General features: G+C 43.3%; 1 protein-coding gene across 1 annotated transcript in view; it reads right to left on the bottom strand.

Annotated features, from left to right (window-relative positions):
- ANKAR (ankyrin and armadillo repeat containing) overlaps window positions 1-19808 on the bottom strand; it is a 48009-nt gene that overhangs the window by 9256 nt on the left and 18945 nt on the right. The window contains exons 11-20 of the mRNA XM_053360269.1: window positions 19169-19377; window positions 16930-17034; window positions 11566-11810; window positions 10102-10270; window positions 8723-8964; window positions 8359-8512; window positions 7507-7668; window positions 4723-4829; window positions 2799-2921; window positions 1202-1360 (exon numbers count right to left, since the gene is read on the bottom strand). Of these exons, the coding sequence (XP_053216244.1) occupies window positions 1202-1360; window positions 2799-2921; window positions 4723-4829; window positions 7507-7668; window positions 8359-8512; window positions 8723-8964; window positions 10102-10270; window positions 11566-11810; window positions 16930-17034; window positions 19169-19377 (1675 nt within the window). The remainder of the gene's footprint in view (window positions 1-1201; window positions 1361-2798; window positions 2922-4722; window positions 4830-7506; window positions 7669-8358; window positions 8513-8722; window positions 8965-10101; window positions 10271-11565; window positions 11811-16929; window positions 17035-19168; window positions 19378-19808) is intronic.

Below are 19808 nucleotides of genomic sequence, written 5' to 3'. Positions count from 1 at the left end.
AAGAGAATATGTTTGTGTTACCTGCGGATGGAGACAAAGCACAAAAGCTCAGCCCTTACACTTCTGAGTTTGCAGAAGCATTTATTAGTCTATGATGCAAACATATGCAGACATACATGGGAGAATTTACACAAGAAATTAAGACATGCATACACATTTTGCAAGTAAAAACACGACACCTTTTTCCATATTTCAACCCAATTCTTAAAAAAAATTCTTGCTTGCACTTTTCCTATATTCTTTATATTTTACAAAGATATGCTATTGTGTTTATGTACATATGCAATTGTTAGCGTATACAGGTTTCTCTGCAAACTAAAAATATGAAACTGCAACCGATGAAGTAACAATAGCAGAAGTATTTCAAGTGGGCACAGATTGAGACATTGGGCACAACTTTAAAAATGTTGAGATCACAGGTTCCCAAGTAATGCCTTGAACCTCTCGGGCAAAAATGACTCTTCACAATAGATGAATAGTTGAAGGAACAATTGGACAGGCTACGTTGACACAAGTCATTGATAACAGAAAAAGCAAAAATAGCCATGGTGGCCTTTAAAAAAAATAATCAAAAATCCACATTACATATACCTTTATTAGGCCAATGAAGGGGTCACAAAATAGTCTGCAAGTTTTCAAGCTCTCCAGAACTCTTCACCAGGCTAGATGGTAAACAGAGTAGGAGTCAGGAGGGGGAAGTTGACTCATATAGAAACTATGGAGTCTTTATTTAATTGTGACAATCTTGAAATGTGGGAGGAGGTAGCAGGTAGTCTAATGAGGCTCTTTTGGGTACTACGGAGGTGTCAGGTTGTACCTAGGACACCTGAAAACTTTTCAAAGTTGATAGATATATCTTTTCCCCCCAGAGATTTGAGAAACGGAAGCTATACCAGAAAACTAACATAAGAAGAGCCCTTGTAGATCAGGAAAACAGTCCATCTCTCTTCCAGGACCCTATTCTCACAGTGGCAAACCAGATGTTTATGGAACACCCACAAGGATCAGAAGCTGATGCCGAAAGGGAGAAGATGAAAATCTCCTTCTCCATGTAGTAGATTGAGCAGAGTCCTTTGTATTTGAGCAAGAAGACAGAGGCATAGCATTCAAACAGACCTTTATGGAAAACTTATTTCTGAAAATGGCACATGCGTGCTTATGCATTCTGGGTGAACTCTGAGCGTGATCTCTGGTTTTGTACCTGAAAGGCAGCCATTGCTCTGTCTGTCTCTACTTCCGATTCCAGGAAAGGTTCAAATATAGACACAGATATTGGTCCGCTCTCTAAAATCAATAACTGCTGGCTGGGATTATTATATGCAAAAAGGGCGATAGCATTTCCTGCTCGCAAACAGATATCCTTAAAACAATCAGAGAAATAAGTAAATTGTATTGACTGTGAAATATAAAGTACATAAAACACACACACACACACACACACACACACACAAAACCATGGGTGGTATTCAGCTACCAACTGCTGTCAGTGCAAGAATTTCTGCTTGTGCAGTGGGAGACATACAAACACACACACACACACACACACACTCACTCACTCACTCACTCAAGCAAGCAAGCACCCCACACCCTACCCAGACCTGCTCCAGAGGATTGGGGGAACCTTTAGGACAGATTTAGGGGGTGCACTTTCCATGTGGTATTATTAAATTCCAGAGGGTGGAATTACGCAACAGCAGCTGCCAGAATATTGATTGCAAAAAAATGGGAGAGAAAATCCCATCACTATTAGAATGGCAAAACAAACTGTGAGTGTTGTCTGTAGCTAGTTGATAGAGAGAAGGAAGAGGCGAAATGAGGCCATGAAATTCCATGCCCACTAAGAAACAGTGGATCAGGATGAATGTATTATCAACAACAACAACAACAACATCATTATTAAAATTTGTATACCACCCTGTACCCGCAAGGCCTCAGGGTGGTTGCAACATAAAATCACAGTACAAAAACACAAAATACAAAGTCAACAACAACAACCCCCCAATAACACCCCCCCCACGCACACTCACATTTTAAAAGGGCATTGGATGGCAGTCAGCCAAAGGTATGGTCAAAGAGGAATGTTTTTGCCTGGTGCCTAAAAGGTGTATAATGAAGCTGCCAGGCGAGATTTAAGTGAGATTGGAATAATAATGGCACATGCTCAGAGTTGTAGTTTTTAAAATCGTTTGCGGCTCAAGTGTATCAGGAATGTAGATGCAGTTGTAAAGCATGGGTGGAGGTTATTGTTAATTGTGCACTTCATAACTGAACTAACACACACACAATCATGTAAAGCCTCTGTTCCCCACACTGTTAAGCCCAGGGTCTAGGATAGGGGTTCTCGAAACTTGTGTCTCCAGCAGTTTTTGGACTACAACTACCATAATCCATAGCTAGCAGGAAAAGTGGTCAGGGATGATGGGATTTGTAGTCCAAAAGCAGCTGGAGACCCAAGTTTGGATCTAAAATTTACCTAGCTGCATCACTTAACAAGTAACTGCCAACTGTTCTCATGCTGTGCTGCAAAACAGCCTGATTTGATCCATATGTGAGCTCGGAGATCCCCTTTAATCTCTTGTATGTGTGCACTGGCTCTTCCATTCTAATGGCGGGAGCAGATCTGTACATGGAAAGGAGTATTTGCTCACAGCTTTGGGGAAAGGATCCGTTCCTGTAATCAGGCACTGACATTGATTGAAACAAAGAAAGGAAGAATGCCAGTGCCTTATTACACCATGAAGCGTATTTAATCTTTTCTCTTAAATGGGCACTATGATGTTCTCCAGTAAATCCAGTACCTTCTCTGGTGCGTAAAGGAGCCCAAGGACATCAGAATAACTAAAGCCTTCCTTCTCTCGCAACACACTCTGCAGGTTATCGTTCTTTAGAACAATGCAAGCCAAAGAATATGCAACTTCAACCTAAACAATCAGTTGAATGGAAAAGCAAAAGTTAAAAAGAGAGAGAAAATATCATTTTTATACAATAGATCCTATCCTATCCTATTCACATCAAAGTTCGGAATGGGATTCAGACACATACACTGCATATAAAGAATATTTTTATTGATTTAATAGGTGATCTTGAACACATTGGTTAAATTCAATTATTTTTAGCCCAATACCAAATTTTCAGCCCCATTCCAAACGTCCTTCAGAGCTTGCTGACTATCCCTCAGTCCCCAATGAACAATCCCTTTAAGTAACATGTAGCTGCAGTACAAGGACATTTACACCATAAAAAGCCACAATCTCGTCCAGAGTTGTTATAATATGTGCACTTAATATATAACAAACTGGACTCTTTCTGTACCTCACAGCACAAGAGTTCCACACTGCTTAATGGAGATTTTTGTCTTGCCCTGAGGTTTCCAAATATATTTACTGATAAACATAGTTCTCCTTCCCCTAATTGTATCCTCCTTGTCCACGCAATTAGGCTTTTGCCAGCCAAATAGCCAATGCCCCAAACAGCATCCTAGTACCTAATTCTCTCCCTCTCCCCACAACCTTCCCATAACCTCTAGTGAAACTTGCCACATGACATGGTCATCAAAATGCAAATCTCCCCATCCTTGCTCCACATAACTGGGTGCCACTAGTGGTTGAGTTGTATGATTAGAGGTCACAGGGGAGATGTTAGATATTATAGAGGATAGAAGATGTGAGGATATGGAGCCAGATATGGGGATGTTGCTGTTGGCAGCTCCTTGTCTACAATAACATCTCGCTCCAGTCTTTAAGAACTGGAATGTAGCAAACAAAATAATACCCATTTTACTATAGCTATAATAGCCATGTTACTTTTGTGAACGTCAGCATCATACAACTCTAACCAATTAGGTGCCAGTTTCCAAACTGGCTGTGACCAGCAGCTAGTTTCTTTGTATAGGAACATAAGAAGCTACCCTTGGTCTATCTAGATCCTCATTGCCAACACGGACTGGCAGCATCTCACCAGGGTTTCAGGTAAGGGTGCTTCCGAACCCTACGGGGAGCATTTGCATGCAAAGCACCAGCTCTGTCATGACTGAGTTGCAGCCCTTTAGCATCGCGCAAAGATGTATTAGCTTATATTATGTGCTGAACTGAAAGGACTACTTAAACCTACTCAAGAATCAGGGCTTTCCCTGCCCCCATACTGGAACTCAATGGAACTCAGTTCTGGCACTTCTCAGATGGGCGCCATTGCCATTATAAGAGAGTTTATGGTGAGTTCTGGCACCTCTTTTTCTAGAAAAATAGCACTGTCAAGAAGTGTTCTATCCCTAAGGATGTGCTTTATGGGGAGCTGGCTTCAGGTACCAGGCCTGTTGGCAGACCAACTCTGTGTTACAAAGATGTTTGCAAATGTGACATGAAAGCTGGCAACATCAGCCCCACCATCTGGGAATTCCTTGCAGATAACCGAAGAGCCTGGAGATAGACAGGTCACATATCCCCAGCAGAAACCAGAGGGAAAATGACTACCGGGGGAGCGCAGAGAGAAGAAAAACCATAGTTCATCTGCAGCAGCACAATCAGACACCATCTTCTCCAGCTGCAACAAAACACGTTTCTACAGCCACAGCAGCCGCTGTAATTCTCCAACGGTTTGACTTCTCCGATGGCACACTTTTCCACTGTCCTCCGAGAAAGACAGATGCCAGCACTTAAACCTACTCAAGAAATGCTTTGGAGGAGTTCATCTGTATACTGAATAAGGCTGCCACTTAAAACCCACCTTTATGTGAAGAGAACTATGATGTTTCAGTAAGTGGACCAATATTGGCAAGGCTCCTTCATCTACTACGTTGTCTTGACTGACTGGATTGTTTATGTTGGCTTCACCTGAAGGTCCAACAAGTCAGGCAGAGAGCCCCACATAAGGAGCACAGGAAAAATTGAAAAGATAATCAGAAAATGTAATGTCAGTACAAGCAAACCTCATATTTGTAACTATTCTGTGTTCTTAACTCTTTAGACAAGAACATGTTCCAAACGGCTACCTCAAGTCTAGGGAGCATTATCACAGAATGTGGAAGACCTGGAAAATTTCTGTGCCGTTTGGTGGGATTTCATTTCTTATGTCGAATTCAGACATATGAAACCCTGGCCTCATCCATACTTCCCCTTGTCCAGCCACTTTCACTTGGGAAAACCTGCTCTTTACCGCTGAATCAGAACAAATGTCAATCAGGTTTTCCCGGGAATTGCTGTTTGCTCTGATTTGGCAGTAAAGAGCAGATTTTCCTGGGAAAAGCAGAAAAACGCCCAGAAAAACGCTTTTAGGACAAGTGAAGTGTGAACGAGCCCCCTCTTCCTCCAAAAAATAGCAAAATTTGGCTTTCATTGTGTGTTTTGCTGCTTTTATTTTTCTACATTATCTGCTCCCTACATATTTGGAAAATGCAAAATGGGCAAACAGTAACTCTGTACTTGTTTGTTTGCATTTTTGGATTCTGGCTGTAACTCGACTTGTTTGTTTGCATTTTTGATTTTACATTAATGAAAAATAACAATGAAATAAGATAAAAATAAAATGTGGGCTTTATAGAGTTTAGGTCCAGATGTGAGGTGTGTGTTCGCAGATAATTCTATTTTTGCCCTGAACAGATAAGGACCAAAAGGAGACATGGAAGGAAACTGCCTTCTCTAAGTTGGTGATTCAGTGTCAATTAAGCCTGAATTATGTGGCTGCCAACGAAAGCAATTCAAGGTAGCCTCTTGCTGGCTGTTTGTGTGTATTGGCCCATAGATAGCAACTAGGTTAGAGAGTGATAGCGGTCCATGTTTCATAAAGCTCACACATCTGCATAGTCATGCAGTAGAAAGAGGCTCTATGCCTGCTCACCAACATTGTCCTTATGAAAACTTGGGGCACAAGCCAAAAGCAGGTCACCAGCCATGGATTGGCCGACTAGGCCTTCTAGGTAGTTAACACTAGGAAGTCAGTTTTGGTTTGTCTCCATTTCCAGTTTCCCCCATCTTAAATTCAGTTCACCACATTTCCACATCTGCTTGTGATTAGGGGGGAAAAAGTCCTTATGAAAATTCATCAGCAATCTAGTGCGAATTTCTTTGGCCAATATACACATTTTAATGCTACTTTGCCTAATATGCCCATTTTTTGCCACCCACTTGACCCTATTATTTTTGCATGCTGTTTTCACAAATATATGCATTTTTATGCAGACTAGTAAAAATGCATTTTTGTACCCATCACCTTGCTGGAGAACTGCATTGCAAAATTCAGAGAAGTGTGAATTTAGAAGGATCTCTGTGTTCGTGTTCACCTACTGTTGCGAAAAATTGAGAATTGGGTAGGTTTGTCTTCTAATGTGAACTGAATCAAATTTCTCCCCCATCCCTACTTGACAAACTCTTCTTGCAATTACAGACTGGGGAAACCAGGAGATTTATCAAGGCCCTGGTCAAATACCATACACGCCTTTTGTTAATGGAAAAGACTACTTATATCACTGAAAATGTATTAGGGATTATATCTGATGACAGTCCTACTTAGAGTAGATCCACTGAAGTTAATTAACATGACTAGCGTAGGCCCATTAAATTTCAGTGGGTGTAGTCTGAGAAGAACTTAGTTGTATACAACCCAACTTCCAAAGTTCTTGCATTGTTCTAAACTGCTTAATTATTGTTAACTGTTATAATAAAAAAACTGCTCCCTTTCCCTTATGGGGTATTCCAGAGCCCGCACAGAGTCCTTAAATGAGTTCCCTATCAGTAGGAGGAAACAACAGAGGCCAACTAGAGTATATTTGAGAGGCAAAGTTGGTAGTAAGCCCCAGACGGGGGATTGTTAGAAGAATTTTAAGGTCTCAAATATAGAATAAATATTCATAAATGCACACATATCTAAATATATGAACCATGTGTCTGAAATAGCACAGGAGAGCAATCCTGAAGCCATTTTGACTCTCCCAATGATCACAAATATTCCTCTGCAGTAAGGGAGGCAAATGGGGAAAGCTTTCCAATTGTCGTTTTGCTTGCAAATCCTGTCTTAAGGATGTAGTTGTATATGAATAGGGTGAGCCTGTGACCTGGAGTCAGGAACTAAATTATTAGCCATCACAAAAGAATGGCCAGACTGCCCAGGTAATGCAATCAGTGACCATGATCAGGTATCCTGGCAGAAAGGATTTCTGCTACAGACCATCTCCTTCTGTGATGTATGTATGATGTTTTTGGAGGTAGTCTTGGGCTACAGGGTGGGCAATTTCAATAGTCTATATAAGGGCTTGTGCACCATTGTTCAGAGTTCTCCTCCCTTCTGTGTGTGGTGTGTGGGGACCCTGTTGCAACAGTTTATTTTTCCTTCAATAAATATCAGGCTTACTAGCCGCTTTGCTTCTCAGATATGCTCTGGTTGGCCTCTGTTGTTTGCTCCTACCGATAGGGAACCTACAAGGACTCTATAGGGGCTCTGGAATACCCCATAAGGGAAAGGGAGCAGTTTTTTCTTATAACATAACCTAAGTACAACAGAAAAGGAACTACAAACCAATACAAATGGTCCCCAAGGCTCTGATGACACTGAGCAGTGTGCCCTCTGCTATCCTTCCACTCCTTAGCAGCCGAACCAAAGGGGAAATTCCGTTCCCTTCGCAGATCTGGTTCTGGTGAATTTCGCTCTCCTTGCTAAGAGCTATGACGGCTTCACCTCCTTCCAAAACAACCACAGCAACACACATTTAGCAACCTTCAGCCCCATGCCCAGTTTTTCTTTCAGAAATGTAATGGAAAAGGTTGATGTCATGTCAGGGAACTGCCATTGGCTCAGAGGCGAGAAATAGAAGGGCAGTTGTGTTACAGGGAGCCTCCGAAAAACCTTGCGAAGCAGTTCCTCTTCCGGGGAGGAGGAAAGCCCCACCTCCAGGGGGAAGAGGTGCGAGGACCAGAGGGTGCTGGGGGGAGCCTTAACACCGCTTCTGGGCAAGCCGGTCAGGAGGAAAACATGCCCTTGCCATTGCCCATCCTGCGCAGTAGTCTGAGGCGCAGAGAGGGGAGGAGACGGTTGAGGGTAACAAAACTCTTATGTTGGGGGAGGTCCAAAAAAAGACCACTCCCGGATTCTGCTAGCGATTGAGCCAGACATGAACTTTGGGGCTCTTCACTGTAAATAAGGTAAAGGTAAAGGGACCCATGACCATTAGGTCCAGTCGGGACCAACTCTGGGGTTGCGGCGCTCATCTCACTTTATTGGCTGAGGGAGCCGGCGTACAGCTTCCGGGTCATGTGGTAAGCATGACTAAGCCGCTTCTGTTTGCACCAAAATAAAGCCTGTAAAACACAGGTTGGAGTCCTGCCTAGTTACTCTCGAGCAACCACAACAGCCACCTGACAGTTGACTTACCAACACACTGCATTTTATCAGAGGGTGATAGCAGCATATCGATAATAAGGTTGTATCCAATCTGTTCTGCCATGTATTTCTGCTGCTTCAAGGTTTGCCCTGCCAGGGCCCAAAGTGTGGCAGCACCTTGTTCTTTAACTTTCAGGTGAAAAGCCTGCAGATTGGGCAAAATAATAATGAAAAAATGTTCCTGGTTATATTTCAAAGCGTTAACATCTGAGAGGATGTAATCCCAAGCAGGCTTCATCGTCAATAAGCTCCACTAAACTCAGAAGGACCAAGCTACAAAGTTATCCGGTGAGGTCAGATATCAGCCTCCTCAGCTGCTCTACAAATACCAGAGAAAAGATGGGAAAATACTTGCCTTCAGGAGCTTTAAAAGGAATTTGGTCACAGACTTGGATAGAAATCTCATCTGGATGTTAGTGTTCCTTTCAGCGAGTGCCTCAATCGCCATTGCTCCTTTCACTTGGACACTGATTTTCCTTCCTCTGAGAAGTTCAACTAGAGGGGCAATGACTTGCGCATCAGCAATGGCGTTCTGCATTCTAAAATTCCCTCGAGCAAGTTCTGCAATCGCTGCCGAAGCCACAGCCAGCAGCACATCTTTATGCAGAAAAAGATCACGAAACAGTAAGAGCCAGCCACATGTAAGACTACAGCAAATAACAGCCCTGTTACTGTTTTCACTGTTATTATTTTACGTTTCATTTGCAGATCAGAGATTTGATGTAGTAATAAATGTCTAGTTTTCTGTTACCTAAGACAATGTTTGTTAAGCAATACTGCAGGGATGGGGGAGTTCTCATTGGTCCCAACCAGATAGGCCAATGGTAAGGGATGATGGGAGTTGTAGTCTGACAGCATATGGAAGGTCACAGGTTCCTTATCCCTGCAATCTAGGCTCTCAACCGAGCCAGAAAATCCATAATCCATGTCCATGTGTAACCCAAACTTGCTACTTGGGCCTCACCCCTCCTTGATTTGCCCCTCCTCTAAAAAGCAGCCTCTCTAGAAGTTCTATATCTGTGCTCAGGGGCAGACCTTGGTAATATGCCACCCTCTGTGGGGCCATTCACCGGCTTAAGCTGGGCTTTAGAAAAGAGGCACGAGGTTCTGGCATGGTCCTAGGGCCATCCTCCCACCTTCCCAAAGTCCGGTAAGTACTTGTCCAGCTTTGGGAAGGAGGCAGGAAGAAGAAGAGGAGGAGGAGGAAGTGTTTGTACTTGATACCCCACCTTTCACTCCCCTTAAGGAATCTCAAAGTGGCTAACAATCTCCTTTCCCTTCCTCCCCCACAACAAACACTCTGTGAGGTGAGTGAGGCTGAGAGACTTCAGAGAAATGTGACTAGCCCAAGATCACCCAGCAGCTGCATGTGGAGGAGCGGGGAAGCGAACCCGGTTCACCAGATTACGAGTCCACCGCTCTTAACCACTACACCATGCTGGCTCACAGGAGGATTCTAGGGCCCTGCCAGAGCCCTCACACCTCCTTCCCAAAGCCAGGCAAGCATTTAGCAGGCTTTGAGAAGGCACCCTTCTCAACTGAACACCTGGTGTGACTGCACCAATTGGGCTGCCCTAAATCTGCCCCTGCTGCACCCCCAGTATCCACTCCTTGCAGCTTAGATGGTCTGTTGCCCTTATCCAAAAAGGAGGTCCAGGAGAACGTGCACTGTGCCCACTCCCCTGTGTATGGATAGCAGTCCTTGTCATTCTGCATTTCGTTCCTTTGCTCTACCTGAATCTGACTGCAAGAAGTTGACAAGTGGCTCGATGCCCCTGGCATCTTTCACTTTCAACTGGTTCTCATGGTTGTTAATGCACATTACTCGAATGCAATTTATTACGTTCACAAGCAGGTCTTCTATGTTGTACTGCAACAGATTGACAAGCGCAGGAATTCCGCCCTGCAGGAAAAAGAAAGAAAGAAAAACAGTGTTGAAGAAAGCAGCAAGATCCATTCAGTCACATATATCAAACTGTCGATAGTGCAGACATGACTTTTGTTCTCTGTTCATCAGAAGCCAACTTTGAGAATGTTCCCTCTTTATCTAGCCGCAATTAGTAAATACATCTTCACCCCCTCTTAAGGCTAACCAGTACTTTTCTTAACCTGGGATCTGAATCTCTTGGCTTGACGTGGCTTCCTAATCCTGGGTTTAGGAACAGAGGAGACTGGTGCTCATAGGGGCTGGTAGGGCAGAAGGCAGGGAATGCAGCAAAAGGTGGAGCCAGAGCCAGAGCCAGAAACAGGCAGAACCAACTAATTCTGGTTTTGACCCCATTCCTCCTACTGAATTCTACAAAGGCAACACTGAGACTAAGGAGAAAGAAGTTGACAACCCAGTGCTTAGAGTGCCACCCACAGTAAGTAAAGGGCCAGGGAGCATGGTGGTGGCTCACGGCAGAATGTTGGAACAGCTTCCACCACTGAGGAGAACTCTAGTTACTTGTCAGGAATGAGCCAGCTCCAAGCGAAGGTTTGCAGCCAACTGCAGAAAGCAGCCAGGAACAGAGGGGCTTAGATGTTAGTGAGGCAGGGGAGAGCTGGCAGCTGCAGACCGGCTCTTCCTGACCTTGATGGGCAGGCTGATAAGGCAGTAGCTGAGAGCAGGCTGGAACACAGCCAAAGCTCGCAGGAAGAACAAATAGGCGCGTAAAGACTCAGAGTCAGCCTCGCTGAACAGGAAGAGGTTGGAGCTGATCCACTAAGTCTGAAGAGTCGGCGAATGGGAGGGCTGCTAGGCAGGAAGCAACACAAGAGACTTAAGGGTCATAAGTTCAATATCTCCTGTCAACGCCGGAAGAAATCTTCAGAAGGGTCATCTTGAGTAATGATGCCAGAGGTTTCTCAGAGCTGTCCGAAGCTATCTGTTTGTTTTTGCAATGAATCCTCCTTTTTAATTACCTATGCTTACTGTGTTATCAAGTTGGGAACCTGGACTCCTGACATTACTATTAGGAACCTTAAGCACAATTAAGATTAGTTTCAATGTACCTAGATGATCCTCAGGGTCCCTTACAGGTCTACAGGTCTATGATTCAAAGGAAGAAAGGGGGGTCTCTAACTTAGGATACTTTTACAAATTGAACACACCTGAAGTAAAAGCAAACACATTTTTTTATTATTATAGTACATTTTAAAAAGGAGGGAATGAAAGACAATACTAAGGTTGGTGGTTTTTTTTAGGGTTAGGCTTACCTGTTCAGCAATTATGACCTGATTGTTATCCAACTGGGCAATATCATATAAAAGGACAGCACAACGGGAAAGCAATTCAGGTTCATGAGTTGCCAGTAGCTTAATTAATACTGTGATGCCTCCTGCTTCTACAAAAGCTTTGGCGATGGACTTGTGGATTGAGATGTTACTCAGAACTCCCACGGTGATGCACTCCAGGTAGATGATGCCACTTTTTAACAAGTTGATTAACGAGGGTATGGTACCTGCGGTGCAGAGCGCAAACGGAGGGTCAGTTACAGTTTTCTTTCACAAACACAACATCCTGTGAATCACTTGAAAGTTCCTGACTTGTTTAGAAGAGAATAGGAGAATCTGTATGTGTTGGCAGGGGAGGGGTGTACGGAAGATCACAAAAGCCCTACTTGTGCATGTAACCCTACACGTGAGCAAGACAGGGTAGGATTGAGAACGTTTTGCTCCTCACACCCCTAACCTCACCATCCTTCTCGCTCTCAAACCCATGGAGGTTTCCTGCTCAATGGAAAATACAAAAGAGGGCTTTAAATCATGTGGGGATCCCTCACATTCTTTCACATGTGGTAGACTTGTAAAAGGGTAAAAGAGTATTGGGAAATAATCCATAATGAATTGAAAAAAAAGTTTAAAATAACTTTTCCAAAAACAAACAAACACCCAGAGTCCTTTTTGTTGGGGATAATTCAGATAGAAATTCCCATGTGTCAGAAAAGTTTATTTATGTATGCCACTACTGTGGCCCATGTTTCGTTAGCCCAAAAATGGAAAAAGAGTGAGGTCCCAAAACTAAAAAAATACTGAAACTTAAATATTAACATATCATTTTAAAGATGCCATTTTATTTATATATTTTACAGGTTTTATTGACACTTTTCAAATTTATACATTTCATTAATTTTACAATCAATTTAACATTTTAAAAATTGACTTCCTTCCCCTACTTTCTGCGGTTCCTTAAAATTTTTTTTAAAAAAATATCTTCTGCATATCCAAATTCATTTAACTTGCTCATTTAATTATCTACTGTAAATATATACTCTTGTGAAACTGCAGGTTATTACAATAATCCTGCTAATGTTTTTATCTGTCTGCAATTTATCTGTAAATATTAAATAAACCATTTCCAGTCTTTTATAAAAAAGTTTGTTATCTTGATTTCTTATTTTTCCGGTAAGTTTCGCCATTTCTGCATATTCCGTAAGTTTTTGTATCCATTCTTCCTTTACTGGGACTTCTGCTTCTTTCCACTTTTGGGCCAGTAACATTCTTCCTGCTGTAGTAAAGGTAAAGGTAAAGGGACCCCTGACCATTAGGTCCAGTCGTGACCAACTCTGGGGTTGCGGCGCTCATCTCGCTTTATTGGCCGAGGGAGCCGGCGTACAGCTTCCGGGTCATGTGACCAGCATGAATAAGCCGCTTCTGGTGAACCAGAGCAGCGCACAGAAATGCCATTTACCATCCCGCTGGAGCGGTACCTATTTATCTACTTGCACTTTGACATGCTTTCGAACTGCTAGGTTGGCAGGAGCAGGGACTGAGCAACGGGAGCTCACCCCATCGCAGGGATTCGAACCGCCGACCTTCTGATCAGCAAGTTCTAGGCTCTGTGGTTTAACCCACAGCACCACCCGCGTCCCTGCTGCTGTAGTAGCATATGTAAATAAATTTCTATACAACTTAGGTAGTTCTGTCCCTATAATTCCCAAAAGAAGAGCTTCTGTTTCGTTTTTTAAATAAAAGTTATTTTGAACATCCTTTTCAATCCATTGTCATGCCATTTTAAATCCATCAAGCCAATCTCCTCCCAGCAGCAAGGTTTTAGGGGAGGCGGTGCCAGAGGAGGAGAAAACTATAGAGTAGCACTAAACTATGGTTTACTGCCCCAAGGTGGTTATCACCAATGGAAGCGAAGGCTCAGAAAAAGCTCAATATGGAGGCCAAATGGCCGAAATATTGGGAAATTTTGGAACAAGAAGGAGATAAACTGAAATTGCAGAGTTTTGAGAAATTAAAAGATAAAGTGCTAGACTGGCTTCATTATTATCAAATAAGAGAGGCCTATAATTTGGACAAAAAAAATGGCTTCCAGGTGGAAAAATCAAAATTGGAAACAGAATTGTTAGATCCCAAAACTAAGATACTTTCAAGAATGTATAACTTGCTGTTGAAATGGAATACGCAGGATGAAACGGTTAAATCTGCTACGATTAAATGGGCACAAGATATTGGTCATAACATTATGTTTGTGGACTGGGAACAGTTGTGGACCACCGGTATGAAATTTACGGCATGTAATGCCTTAAGAGAGAATATTATGAAAATGATATACAGGTGGTACATGACACCAGTCAAGCTTGCAAAAATATATCATTTGCCTGATAACAAATGCTGGAAATGTAAAGAAAATGAAGGTACATTCTTTCACCTTTGGTGGACATGCCCAAAGATTAAGGCTTTCTGGGAGATGATCTATAATGAAATGAAAAAGGTATTTAAATATACCTTCCTGAAGAAACCAGAGGGCTTTCTCCTGGGCATAGTCAGCCAATTGGTGCCAAAGAAGGATAAAACTTTCTTTATGTATGCAACAACAGCAGCAAGAATACTCTTTGCAAAGTATTGGAAGACACAAGATTTACCCACTCTGGAAGAGTGGCAGATGAAGGTGATGGACTATATGGAATTAGCGGAAATGACTGGCAGAATCTGAGACCTGGGAGAAGAGTTGGTGGAAGAAGACTGGAAGAAATTCAAAGACTATCTTCAGAAACACTGTAAAATTAATGAATGTTAAAAATGATGTTGGATTGGAAATAAGTGGCATTAGCAACAAAGTTATGAGAATATGCAAAAATGAATTGAAAATATAGAGGTACAATATGTTAAGATATAGAGTTAAGATAAATGAAAGAGGGTAAGGATTTGCTGACTTGATTATTTTAATTGGGAATACAAAAAGGGGAGGTGTGAGGAGGTCAAGGAAACAAGCTAACGAATTTAAAGGTATAAAAAATGGATTTGTTTTTAATTCTTTTTTATTTATCTGTCTTTTTTGTATTTTGTATTTTTATTCTTATTTTTTCTTTTTTATGAATTTTTGTATGTTTTTGTTTTTTATATCTTTTTCTTTTACTATGTTTCTCTTTGTATTTTTTAAACTTATGTTTTTGTAAAATTTCAATAAATATTCTATTAAAAAAACAACAAACTATGGTTTACTGTTACATCTGAATGTGGCTGGTATCTACAAAAAAGTGAGGATACTGCAGCCCCCATACAGTTATGAACTGGGGCTTTATCATCTACTGTTAATTCTGCTGAATGCTGCCCCCAGTGGTTTCTGTCAGCAAGTACACTCAGTCTTTCACAATTTCATTTAAAAATGTATTTGAAGAGGATGCTTCCAACATGTTAAGAGCTGCCTCCAACAGTTTGCTTTATTTAAAGCTGATCTACTCCCAGGAGCAAAGGAGCAGAGAACTTTCCTAGAGTACACCCTTGTGGGACTTGCAACGGATGGTGCTGCATAAATAACAGTTTAAAAATAAGTCATCCGAACGCGGCTTAGGTATAGCACCGAAAGCAATGGGGCAAGTTTGTCATAGCTTCAAGTCCTTTGATTTTTAGTGGGAACTAGATAAATTATAAACAGATGAAAACATTGGCAGATTACCTGCAGTTTTATAAGAGTATATATTTAAAGAAGATGAGTAAATGAGCAAATTAAGTTAATTTGGAACTGCAGAAGATATTAAAAACAAAATTTAAGGAACCGCAGAAAGAGGGGGAAGGAAGTCAAGTTTTACGATTGTAAAATTAGTGAAATGTATAAAATTAGTGAAATGTATAAACTTGAAAAGAATAGATGATAGATAGATAGATGATAGATAGATAGATAGATAGATAGATAGATAGATAGATAGATAGATAGATGGTTTTTAGCGGGAACCACATTTGTCTGGATCCAACCCTGTGTGTACAGTTTGCTTTAAAAAGGCAAGGATGCAAGGAAGAGGTACTATGTCTTCCTATGCATTCACATCAGGCTTGGATTAATCTCTTTTATTGGTTAAGACTCTCCTCCCTGGAAGAGAGGGGAGTGGTTGTGGGCGGGAGCCCGAGCTCCGCCCCTGGCCGGGGGCCTTAGCCCCCGCCCCTCCTCACCTGGCTGGCGCCCACGCCCACCGGAGGCAGCCAACCAGGTGTCTCCGGGGGGCGTGTTTAGCAGCTTAATGCTGCGGCTCCAGCTCCGCCTCCTCCTCAGTCGTCATCGTCCCGTAGCGAGTCATCAGCTAGGAGAGTCATCACAGAGAAGAGCCATGAGGTTTGGAGTCGGGGGGGGGGGTCTGGTTCCTTGCATGCCTTTTAACTTTAAGAGGCTTGCGTGCGCTCATTGCTTTACTGCTTTTAAAAACCCAGGCATCCAGGTTTGCCTTGCTGTGTCCTCTTTTCCGTGTAAAAACCTACATTTAACCTTCTATTTCCCCCCACTCCTGGTGCTTGATTTGTTTGTGCCCAGCACGTGCCCCCAGCGAGGTCTGAGTGTGAGTGTGGCTCCATCTTTCTTTCTCCCTCGTCTCCTCGCTTTCCTTCCATTTTGGCCAGGATGCTTGTATGTTTTCCTCTCTATTGCCCTTGCCTGTCCAATTGCATGGCTGGTCTGGGTGACTGAGTGGGTTTGCCTTACATTTAATTTGTTGGCCAGGGTGCTTATATTGGTTACCCCCCCCCCCTTGTTATTAGAATCGTAGAACAGTAGAGTTGGAAGGGAGTTGGAAGGGTCATCTAGTCCAACCCCCTGCAATGCAGGAATCTCAACTGAAGCATCAATGACAGATAGCCATCCAACCTCTGCTTAAAAACCTCCACCCCCTTCCAAGGGAGTCCATTTCACTGTCAGACAGCTCCTACCATCAGAAAGTTCTTCCTGATGCTTAGTCAGAGTGTCCTTTCTCGTAGCTTGAAGCCATTGGTTTTAGGTCTTAGCCTCCAGAATAGGAGAAGACAAGCCTGCTCCCTCTTCCATGTGACAGTTCTTTAGATATTTGTAGGTGGCTGTCATTATCTGCTCTTATCCAGGCCAAACATACCCAACTCCCTCAACTGTTCCTCATAAGGCTTGAAATCAACTTATATGGGCATTTAGTAGCTGGTGCACAGATACTTATATGAAAACCTACAGCAGGAATGGGGAACCTCTGGCACCCCAAGTTGTTGTTGCACTCCATCAGCCCTAGCCAGACAGGCCAGTGGTGGGAGGGACCATTGGAACTGTCTTTCAACAATATCTGCCCACCCCGACCTATAGCATAAAGACAGCAACATATCTTCTTCTGCTTATCTCACCTGCATCCAAAATGCACTTCCAGTAATTATCTTTGGCGAGACAAAGGACTTCCAAACACCGTATGGCCATTTCTTTCCTTTTCTGCTCTTTGCAATCCAGCATACCTGTTGAGAACCCCCAAAGCAATTTGAAGACACTTGCTGGTTACCCCCAAAGAATGTATCCAAGCTGAACCTTTTTGCAATAACTCCAGTTTGCAGAATTGTTTTTCGTTGGAGTTTATCCAGCCAATAAATGGCCAGGAAACACATTTTCAAAACTCTGACGCAGCTCTAGGTAGAATGGATTAGTTATGTACCGAGAAGAAGAGTTTGGATTTTATATCCCGCTTTATCACTACCCAAAGGAGTCTCAAAGCGGCTAACATTCTCCTTTCCCTTCCTCCCCCGCAACAAACACTCTGTGAGGTGAGTGGGGCTGAGAGACTTCAAAGAAATGTGACTGGCCCAAGGTCACCCAGCAGCTGCATGTGGAGGAGCGGGGAAGTGAACCCAGTTCCCCAGATTACGAGTCCACCGCTCTTAACCACTACACCAAAATGCAGCAGTCTGATTGCTCCTAGAACAATAGGATTCAGAATGCAACAGTCTGATTGGTCCACAGGAGCCATCCAATCCAGCTCCAGGTGGAAGTGAATCCACAACCTGATTGGCCCACAGGAGAATCCCGGAATTAGCCAATCACGTGGGGCCCATTGTGTAAATAATGTACCGTATTTTTTGCACCATAACACTCACTTTTTTCCTCCTAGAATGTAAGGGGAAATGTCTGTGCGTGTTATGGAGGGAATGCCTACGGGTGGCATGCCTACGGATTTTCCTCCTCTAAAAACTATGTGCATGTTATGGTCGGGTGCGTGTTATTTATAGAGCGAAAAATACGGTATATAAAGCAGACATTCTAGGGGAATTTGCATTCCTCCTCACCACTATGAGCTGAATAAAGAGCATGAAATCCACTCTCGACTCGTAGTATATTTCAGAGGGGCAATTGGAGAATGAGGTATCAACAGTGAATTTTTTATTTTTTGCATTTTGCCCTGAATGATGGTCAGGGGTGCCGCGGGCAACACTGGCCGCTGTTCCTCTTTCGTTCCCTCCCTCCTCTGATGCCCTTTGGTGTTTCTGCCTCCCAAAGGCTTGCACGGCTGTTTATTGCAGCAGCCCTGGCTACAAGCTCCCCAGGCAAATGGTGCCTCTGGGAGGCACCTCTCTTTGGGGCAGGGGTGGGGCAGTTCAGAGACCAGGGGCTGCAGCTGCAGCTGCCTGAAGGACTCCCAAGGAGAGGGGAGAACAGGCTGAGGGAACACTCCACAAGGGAGGGTGTTCGAAAAAGGGTGAGAGGCTGGCAGCTCTGCAGGCAAGGGGTGACGTAACTGGGCTCCTGAGCCCTAAAGGGTTGCTGCAGAAAAAAATGTAGTCGGTTTAGGGAGCCATGGACTCAGACTGAAAACCTCTAGATTATACCATTTCAGACTACAGTTGGCAGATTTTATTTCTTTTTAATATCCCCCTTCATTAAAATAAAGCTCCTTTTCTACTTGGAGCAAGCTTTAAAAACTTGGAGGCATTCAAAAGAGGGATCCCTCTTCACCATTATCCTGAAGCGGTACAGCTCATTCAAACAACATTTTAGTATACCCAGGTCTTTAGGACTTGATGGCCAACATATTCAACAGCTAAAACTGCGTGCTTTTATTTTTATTTTGTTTTACTTTTGGAAGTGTTGCGGTTTAGTCCTGCTGGCCACATAACCCGGAAAGCTGTCTGAGGATAAACGCCGGCTCCCTCGGCCTGAAAGCGAGATGAGCGCCGCAACCCCATAGTCTCCTTTGACTGTACTTAACCGTCCAGGGGTCCTTTACCATCCAGGGGTCCTTTACCTTTACCTTTATCTCAAAAGGTGGAGTGGGTTAATAGAAAGCATTTAGTCTGCCAATATTTCCTTGTCAGCCTGCTGAGTCCTATGCTGCCACCATGTGGTAGTTCAAAGTTCCTTCTGACAAATCTGTTATGGTGTGGGGGCTGCTATAGGACAAGTCTTTCCAGAGTTCCCTCCAGCTTCCTATCCTGCCTCTAGATAATACAGCATCAGATGTGTTATCACTGGGCTATGGGGGCTGTTGCATCCTCCTGTTGCATCCATGGGCCGCCTTGTTGCATCCTCATGAACTGAAACATCCCAGTGAGTTAGGGCCACCTAGAACCACTTTGCAGGGAGACAAACTGATGTGCTTACCAACAAGAGTTTTCCAAACCGGAAGATCAGGGTTGTGCAGCTCAACCAGATGCTTCAGAACCTCCGTGTGAAAGTTCAGCACCGCCAAATGAATGATATTATTTCCTTCGCTGTCCTTTTTCAGCCAGTTGGCTTTGAGAGAAAACAAATACTGGATCGTATCTAATGCCCCAGATGTAGCCGCAAGCAAAAGTGGGGTGGAGCATTTTCTGTAGGAGAGAGGAGAAACATCACTGCGATGCAGATAAATACTCAGCGAAATAGGATGATGAAATGGATTTTATTTCATATACAGGACAAGCCTTGGTCATAGTTCACGGTTAGTCCAGAGAGAGCTAAACCATTGGCCTGGAGTCATACAAGATGCTAAGCCAAACTATGACTGTAGAAGAGCAAATTGGCTGTGATCTCTTTCCCAAAGAAGAAGAAGAAGAGTTTGGATTTGATATCCTGCTTTATCAGTACCCGAAGGAGTCTCAAAGCGGCTAACAATCTCCTTTCCCTTCCTCCCCCACAACAAACACTCTGTGAGGTGAGTGAGGCTGAGAGACTTCAGAGATGTGTGACTAGCCCAAGGTCACCCAGCAGCTGCATGTGGAGGAGCGGGGAATCGAATCCGGTTCACCAGATTACGAGTCCA

Source organism: Podarcis raffonei, chromosome 1 (genome assembly GCF_027172205.1).
Source record: "Podarcis raffonei isolate rPodRaf1 chromosome 1, rPodRaf1.pri, whole genome shotgun sequence".
NCBI lineage: Eukaryota > Metazoa > Chordata > Lepidosauria > Squamata > Lacertidae > Podarcis > Podarcis raffonei.
This window is presented reverse-complemented; position numbering and strand designations above follow the sequence as displayed.